The following is a 9,290-nucleotide window of genomic DNA, read 5'->3' on the forward strand; positions in this document are numbered from 1 at the left end:
TCGGCTTCTAAGGTTCCAAACATTTCGCCTGTTTCCAACCGTGCCATAGTTAAACGTTACCAGAAAAACATGCTAAAACGACAACATAAAGTTGGTAAGTTCAAAGATTTGTTCTATCAAATAGAAATCATTTTCCTTAATAATGTTGATGAGATTGTATTTAAAATATATAATGGACACATCTTTGGAGATGAGTTGTACTTGCCAATAGAAGATAAACATATATTTGATAGTATGGAAGTAAAGATAAATATATATATATATATACACACACACACATAGTAGTGTTGCACATAGGCCAACGAAAGATAAACATATCTTTTGTAGTGTGGCAAAGTAATAACTCACATGTTGTGGAAAGCAATTTTAAAATGTGGTCTTTTGTATGTAACACATCCGAGATTGAAATACCTTGTTATCGTATGAAAACCCTGTATGTTTCAACAAGTAAATAAGTAAATATGCATGTACGAGTATGAAAAATCATTCATGATTCAAGTAGCATGTTTTGTAATACTTGTATTTTTAAATATAAACTAATCATGTTTCTCCCCCAAAGTAAAAAAGCAAGTTAAAAGGGTTGTGAAACTCACAGTATTCATGAAACTGCTTCTACCCGAAGACGTCGGCTAAGCGTGCGTGCCCTACCCGGTTTCTACAACGCAATAGACACTAATAAAACCTCAGATCCAATCCAAATGACACATAACTAGGACTTCTACCCTAAACTAAGTGTATATAGTGTTAATGAGGCTAAGGGTTGATGAATTTCTTTAAAACGAATCCGTTAACGTTTATTTGTGAAACTAGGGTTTAAGTTATGTTTTATACTTTTAAATTTCTAAGTATTCATGACCTTAAAAAAATCATACCAAATAAGTTTTGGGGTGTAAATAAATGTATTGTAAAAAGTGTGACAAGTTTTAGAGCTTGTCGGTTATGTTCCCGACATTTGTGGTTTTACCGTTTATTATCGTTTTTTGCCGAAATAGACCCAAACCTTTGATATATTTCTCAAAATAGTTTTGAAATTTCAAAATAGACTGCTTTTTACTTAAAAAGATGCATAGTTTTATTTCTACAATTTATGGATATCGGTTTGGTAATAAAAGTCGATTTTAAATTCTCTAAAAATCATTTCAATGCCCAAATAATTCGAAAAAAAATCCCAAAATCACTTCTAGCTTTATACAACTTTGGAAAACTTTTTTTTTTTGTATTTTTGGTGTATTTGTTGAGAAAATGCAAATAAAAGTCTTTAAAATGTAATTTAAAGTCATTCTTCAAAGACATAGCTCCCCAACTTGGTTTTGCTTGATTTTTGGTTTCTGAGCTTATTACAATCAATAAAATTAGTGTGAAAATTTGGGAATTTTATGGGTAGTCTAAGTATTTTATTTATTTATGGTGATTATTTATGCTCTTAAATTATTAAAAGAGTAAATTGTCATTTTAGTCCTTGTGGTTTGGGCACTTTTGCCATTTTAGTCCAAATCTCAAACTTTTTAAATCTGGGTCCCTGTAGTTTCACTTTTATTGCCATTTTAGTCCAAAATCCAAAACCCCCCTTTTTTTACTGTTGAAAGCTGATTGTTTTGTTCTTTTGTTCAGGGACATTTCGGTCATTTTAATCTTATTATAACATATTAACTAATTAAAATAATAAAACTAAATAATCCCCATATAAGCAGCTGTAACGCCCCGCGTTTTCATACTTTCAATATTTAGAAACCATCGTTTGTAAAACTATTTTTGGAAACTTTGTATTCTTGTAATCGTTCTTTCCTTGTAATCATTGTAAATCCGAGACTTGGATCATAAATAAAATTCGTATTTCTTTAAATTCACCATCTACATATTCATACATGTTCATACGTTCGAATTCATTGTACATCGAATCCTTATTTGTAATTCATACTTATACGATACTTATTCACGATGCATGTCCATGCTTGTCCTTAAATTGTTGATACCTAAAAACCCCTAATAATATGCTTATTTATACAACGATTAGTCATCTAATATGTGACATATACTTGTCACTTACAAACATGTTACATACTTGTACATTACACTTTTTACCTAGTTAAATCATGTTTTATTTCATATTTCACCTTGTTACAAGTTAGGGGAAACATTGTTGCATATTATTACACAACTTAACTAACAAAATTACTCATATAATGTCTTAAAAAAATAAAAAAATAAAGAAATATGGCAGCCCCAATTCAGCAAAATTCAGCCCCATATAGTTGGGTTTTGTGGGCTAGTTTCAAGGTGTAACCCCTTCTAAACACTTCCAAAGCCCAACCCATTGAAACCCTAATCCTTCCCCCTATAAATACCACTTATAACCAGCCTCTCAACCACTTTTGCAACACTAAAAACTCTCAAAACATCCTCCAAACCGTAGCTGAAAGCAAAGGTTCGAGCAGATTGACACCCCTTCACGAAAATGAGCATAACTCACTCATTTCTTAACGAAATCACTTGATTCTTTTTCCTACTTACTTGGATAATCATGGGGTTCGATTCCTAGACTTCTCCTTGGAGAAATCAGACCTGGAAATGCCCCGAAATCGTCCATAAACTTTCTATTTGTTTTTATGTTCATCAAAAACTTGTTTAAACCTATGTAACTTGTGTTCAACACATCTCATACCTATGTCCTAATGCTTACAACTTATCCCATGGTTGGTTAAGCTTAAAAACAAGGTTGAGACATTTAAAATCAGATGATTAAACCTCATAAACTTGGTGTTTTGTCTAGGGTTTCAACCCACAAATCATGTCAAGCTTAGGTCTTGATGAATGAGTGATTAGGGACACTACAAGAAAATGAAGCTATTGCAACTCCATTAAAATGTTGCATTAGGCCTTAAAAAGGTTGCATTAGGCCTAATGCAACCTTTTATCTGGAGCTGCATTAGAAGCAGTTGCATTAGATCTAATGCAACCTTTTCAAAGCCTAATGCAACATTTTCTAAAAGCGTTGCATATACTATTTAAATGCAACTTTTTTAATATGCAACTTTTTTAATACTCAAACAAAACTTTTATTTTAATGTAGTTACAAAAATGCTAACTTTTTATATATGTAAATGTAACCTTACTCTAGACTTAATGCAACCTTACTCTAGACTTAATGCAACCTTTTTATATAATAAATGCAACTTCTGTTTACACCCAAATGCAACTTTGGATAGCTACTTTTTCAAACACTACAATTGCTATCAATTTACCTTTTTATTAACATTAATAACACACATATTATAAAGAATCTTTATGTACTTTAACATATATGTTCAAACTCAAAATAATGTATTCAACACAAAGTTGTCAATTACAATTAATTAAGAGTAACAAAAACCTTCTACACATGTTAAAAACTCTCCACCTCTAAAAGGTAGTTGCTTCAGTGTTTTCTTATGGGTTGTCAATTATCTTTCCATGTGGCTTCTAACTCTGCGTTTTTTCCTTTCACGTTCCTCTTTAATATCTTTTCGCATTTCATGCAAATAATTGTTTTAACTTCAACACTAGCTTTGAAAGTTCGGGGGGGGGGGGGGGGGGGCGCCCCCCGGACATACACTAAGTTGCGCCCCTGATGGTAGGTATATCACAACCATCCACTTTTTTTATCAATTTGTTAATAACGCCTCTACCATAAAGTCAACGGTGTCCTTATGCTCTTTGTTTGTCACAACCACAAATTAATCCACGGAAGCACTTCCATCTTCTGAAGATTAGTAGCCCTTCATTTGTTCCTTAAATATTATTCTGAAGAGAAAAAAGAAACTATTATCAAAAAACCGATACTTATGTTTGAAAGTACAAAACTTTAATAAATTAAACCATGGCTAAAACATGAGCCGTTGAAACTTCGTAGCAAGATTCCAAATGACCAAGTGCTTATAAGTTATTTTAGTTAAACTCTCTCATTCAACGGTGGATATCAAGAAGGTCATGTTAGACTTGTAAGGTGTTCAAACAAAAACAAAAAGAGGTATATGCAGACGTGGGCTGCTATCACAAACCGATGGAGGTGACAAGTTTGACCCATTACAGTTATTCTCTTAATGATGGGTCGATTTGGATTTTAGCTTATAGCAAACGGGTCAACCCAATCCAACCCGCCCATTTCGAGCCTTGCTAATAAATAAACAACTTCAACCCTTGTTGATCTATCCAACCCGCACATCTTGCCACCTATAACTAGTACTTATAATTATGTACCTCTCGGTTCCTTGGCAACACGTTTATCAGTATTGCATTCAGTATTTCCAAAACACTCATGAGAAAGTCGGTTGCAGTGCAACTCACTGAAACAAAGTATCATAATTCAGAAGAATATATAATAAAAAAGTAAAATAGAAGTAATACATGATATAGTTAAATACCAAAACTTCAGGAAGTTGATCATTATCCTTAGGCTTGCATTTTATCATTCTTTAGCTCTTTGCTCTGCTAGTTTTACATATCTGAATATAAGAAGGAATCAAAGGCCTGGAAATGAGTAAATGTTAGGGCTCGTATAACACATAAATGACGAGAGAGATCCATACTTGCGTGACAAGATTTCAAAAAGGCTAACTAAGTATTGCGAGGCATATAAGCTTAGATAAATATATGAAAGAAACAAAATCTTTAATTAAAACACCAACAAACCAACATGAATGAACATAAATGAACGAATGTTCCTGAACACGTTCACGAATACCTTCCTGAAGATTCACGAACACAATTGAACGAATGAGGCCTCTGTTCATGTTCGTTCATTTAACTAATCAAACAAAATTCCGTGTTCATTTTCGTTTATTAAACGAACAAACGTAAACAATCTTCCCGCCGAACGGTTCACGAACTGTTTGCTGAACGTTTGGTTCGTTTACAGCCCTAGTTATTTTAGAAAACTAAAACATTGTTTTGGCCTATCAAGTTGCCATTTTATATAAGCAATTAAAGAAATAACCTGTATGACATGGTTCTTGAAGCCAACACCTTCTTTCTCTTTAATGCATCAGAAAAATTAAATTTGTCCCCCTGCATAAAAACATGTATATTCAAGAGTCATGAAAGTTTTTTTTTTTTACGGTGTTCTGTTTTTTTACTTGATTTGAAGAACACCTAAACCAAGCATCCCTAACAGATCCACCATGCCAAAGGAAACTTTCCATGGAGAAAACTATATATCTCCGCTTGATTTGTAAAACATCAATTATACAATCTTTGTAACTATTCTACAACTTTTAAATGTATACTATAAACGGCGGTTTACCTGAACCAGAAGAAAAGCGACGCTGATTCACGGTCTGCGGATCGAATCGTCGGCGGCTTCACGGTGTGCGGATCGATTCCTATTCTCTCAAGTGTGTAAATTAGGGCAAATTCCAATGGATATTTGGGCGGCACTTCCAATCGTGATATAATTTAGAGGAACTTTAGAGGAAAAAGTTTAAAATAGAAAAAAAATAATTAGTTTTTCTTGTAAATTAATAATTATTTGATAATTGATAATAATCACATTATATAATAATGTTTATATATACTCATATTATCCGTGCATACCTACCTTAAAGATATAACGTATAGTAAATATTTAAAAAATACCGACCTTTGTGTATCACTTTTCTACAAAAAATACATTGGATCGATAGGTAATTTTTTTCTAAAAAGATCAAAAAGTTTTTTTTACATTCCTCGAAAGTTTATCCTACCATTTATTTAATTAAGAGTAAATTGCTAAAATCGTCCCTGACGTTTGTTCACATTTGCTAGATCCATCCAAAAAAAGTTTTTTTCTCATAGGAACCACTGAGGTTTCAAAAAAGTTGCTAAATCCATCCAAAATGACTAATACCCTAAAAATACTAAATTTAAAGAGGGGTAATTTAGTCATTCTCCTAATTTATTTAATTAACCCTTTTTTAAACAGGTTATGAAATGCCCTTATAAACAAAACCCTAAAACCTTTTCAGTCGACCTCAACATACGGTTTGTTAGAGAACAAGTTAAACCATGAATGACGACTGGAGCATCTGGAATATTAGAGAGCAAGATTCGTATTTCAATCCAGAAACCATGAATGACGACTGGAGCATCTGGAATATTAGAGAGCAAGATTCGTACTTCAATCCAGAAGTTGAATACGGTTTGTTCCTCTCATTCAAGTTTTGTGCGATTTGTTCTTTTTAAATTGTTACTGTTTTGTTAATTTTTCATGTTGTATTTGATTTCAGATAATCACCATGATTTCTTCACACTGGAATTTCATCATGGTGGGAAATTTAGTGATTTTTCAAACTTAAGATATGAGGGAGGTAACCTGACATACATTGATAAGGTTAATTCTGACCTTTTTTCAGTGAATATCATGAATGATATGCTGATATCATTAGGTTATTCAGAAGAAGACATAGTAACATATCATTTTAAAATCCCCGGAGAAGACTTGGATTTAGGTTTAAGACCATTAGGAACTGATAGTGATGCTCTTAAGTTGATAAAGTATGCTGAAACTACTAAAGTGATTGAAGTATATGTTGAGCACTTAAACACTTTTCCTAGAAAGGATGTGAGTCATGAAGATTCCGATGATATGGGTAATGGGAGTGATATGGGGAGTGATTATGATTCTGATTCTGATTCTGATTACATAGTGGACGAATATAACATAGTGGAAGATGTTAATGTGAATGATATGGATGAGTTTAGAGCTACAGTGGTTACCGAACAAGGTGAAGTGAATGAAGAGGATGAAGATGTTCCTGAAAAAGAAATTGACGATGATGAGTTTGATAGTCAAGTTGACTCTGATGATGACACTCCATTGGAACAAGTTGTTAGGGATGTTAGAAAGCAGAAAAAGAAGTCAAAACCATCTAAGGATTTCCCTTTTTATATTGGGCAATCTTTCATTGATAGAGAATCCTTAACTGATTTTGTTAGATTACATGCTGTTAAGTCTAGGAGACAGTTGTATATTTCAAGAAATGACTTTAGAAGATTTCGTGTGATTTGTTTGGGAGGGAATCTTACACTTGGTAGTTGTGAGAATAAAGGGGATGGGACAAATGTTTGTGGCAGTTTAGCAAAATCCAAAGCACATGACAGGAAAAAAAAGGGTGGGGGCAATTTAGTAAAACCAAACCCCCAACCTAAAAAAGCAATATCCAAAACCTATATGCCCATGGACCTTGCATATTTCAAAGAAGGAAAAACACAACCATTGGGTTGTTAAAACCTACATTAAGGAGCACACATGCCTGAATAGCAGAGTTGTTAATTTGTGCACAGTTAGTTGGTTGGCCAAGCAAATTGAACCAACAATCAGAACCAATCCAAGTATACCACTTAGATCTCTCCAAGAACAATTGCAAAAAAAATATCAGGTACAAGTGACTTCTAACCAGGTATTTAGGGCTAAGAATATAGCAACTCTGTAACCTGTGGTATTTGCAAAAGTAAAGGACATAACAAGAGGACTTGTGGAAATGGTGCTGGAACAAGTGGTGTTGCTGGAAGCTCAAATGGTGCTGGAACAAGTGGTCGAGATGCAGCTTAGAAGTGTTATTTTGGTGGTTGTTTAATTTTTGGTCAGTTGGCATGTATTAACTGTCAGGGTTGTATTTTTACGTGTCAAACTGTTATAGGCATGTGGTTTTTTGGCATGTATTAACTGTTTCGATGGTATATTTTTGGTCAGTTGGTATATTTGGCTTGTAATGGGTTTCATTATAATGTAACTACAAGCCCATCGTTACGATGCACAGGCAAATGGGTCTGCAGTGAAGGTAAAAACCCCACCGTTACGCCTACTTACGGCGCACAACTGATATGGGTCAGCGCTTAGTTACGCTGCACAGGCAAATCGACGGATCAAGCCGTATGGAAATCTTTTTACGCTGCACAGCCAAACAGTCTGCAGTGAAGGTAAAAACCTTCCGCAAGGTAATTTCGTTCACAACGGGGTCAATCGAGTACAACAGAAGGGTAACGAGGGTAAGGGGCGCAGTAAGAAGGCGTAAACAAGGACGTGGTGGACTTGAGAACACTCTTTTAACATTTGTAATTTTGTATCTTAGCTGCTGTCCTTTTTTAAAAATCTCGAATACAACTGTTTTGCATATTGCCCAAAGAAGCAGCTGTATATAGCTTACTGTATACACTCTTGAACCTTTGACCATGCCATTTACTAGTCTTAGGGTATTATTCAACTGCTTACTGTATACACTCTCGAATACACTCTTGAACCTTTGACCATGCCATTTACTTTATCACTTTAACTTACTGTATACAAAATAGAAATAATATATTAGTCTTAGGGTATTATTCATATAAGGGCATTTAATAAGTTGTTTAAAAAAAGGGTTTATTAAATAAATTAAGAGAATGACTAAATTACCCCTCTTTAAACTTAGTATTTTTAGAGTATTAGTCATTTTGGATGGATTTAGCAAATTTTTTGAAACCTTAGTGGTTCCTATGAGAAAAAAACTTTTTTTGGATGGATTTAGCAACTATGAACAAACGTCAGGGACGATTTTAGCAATTTACTCTTTAATTAAAAAATATTATATGAGTATCAAAAATCACCGAAATAACAATAAAAGTTTTTTACTATCTATACTATATAATAAAAGAAACCTGATTTTGGACACGTGTCATTCATTGAAGATGTCTACATTTGTAATTTCCTACCTTTTCATACTTAATATTATTATTTACCAAATTGACACTTTTTTATTTAGTTTACCCTTATCTCTTCATACTTAATATTATTATTTACCAAATTGACACTTTTTTATTTAGTTTACCCTTATCTCATATTTTATAATAAGGATTAAACATTAAATATTCGAAGCTATTTATTTATTAATAAATAAGTTTTCTTTAACGTAACGAAAAAAATCCCAAATTCCCAATACATATTTATACTAACATATTGCCATATTTGGGGCAAAAGTGTAAAATAAAAAATAAAAAAATGAAGGTAAAAAATGACCCCCAAGAGAAATAATAACGGCTATATTAACATTCAGATCGTTCGAATGGAAAAGTTGATGAAATTACTGAGTATGATGATGGTGATGATGATGATTTAGTATATATAATTAGATTTATTCAACCCGTATAATACATGGGGTTTATAAAGATATAATTTTTTTTTATTATTTAGTTTATAAAATTACATTTATCCAACTCGTGTAATATACAAGATTACAAAATTACATTTATTTAACCCGTGTAATACACAGTGTTTTTAAAGATATAACTTATTTTATTATTTA

General features: G+C 32.9%; 1 protein-coding gene and 1 long non-coding RNA gene across 3 annotated transcripts; one reads left to right on the top strand and one right to left on the bottom strand.

The window, feature by feature from the left end:
• Nucleotides 1-3,300: 3,300 nt before the first annotated feature.
• On the bottom strand, nt 3,301-5,481 carry LOC110911493. Of its 2 annotated transcripts, none has more exons than XR_002576980.2 (5): nt 5,279-5,481; nt 4,973-5,043; nt 4,401-4,481; nt 4,237-4,322; nt 3,301-3,780 (listed from the first exon to the last, which is right to left on the bottom strand). It is a non-coding gene; the product is annotated as an uncharacterized LOC110911493 (long non-coding RNA). The 2 variants fall into 2 exon arrangements; XR_002576979.2 differs by having other exon boundaries at nt 4,401-4,506; nt 5,279-5,479.
• Nucleotides 5,482-5,726: 245 nt separating this feature from the next.
• On the top strand, nt 5,727-7,713 carry LOC110911494. Its single transcript, XM_022156123.2, has 2 exons — nt 5,727-6,151; nt 6,240-7,713. Exons 1-2 carry the CDS (start codon nt 6,019-6,021, stop codon nt 7,238-7,240), a joined length of 1,134 nt encoding a protein of 377 aa, XP_022011815.1. The 5' UTR covers nt 5,727-6,018; the 3' UTR covers nt 7,241-7,713.
• The last annotated feature ends 1,577 nt before the right edge of the window (nt 7,714-9,290 follow it).

This window comes from Helianthus annuus, chromosome 15 (genome assembly GCF_002127325.2).
Source record: "Helianthus annuus cultivar XRQ/B chromosome 15, HanXRQr2.0-SUNRISE, whole genome shotgun sequence".
NCBI lineage: Eukaryota > Viridiplantae > Streptophyta > Magnoliopsida > Asterales > Asteraceae > Helianthus > Helianthus annuus.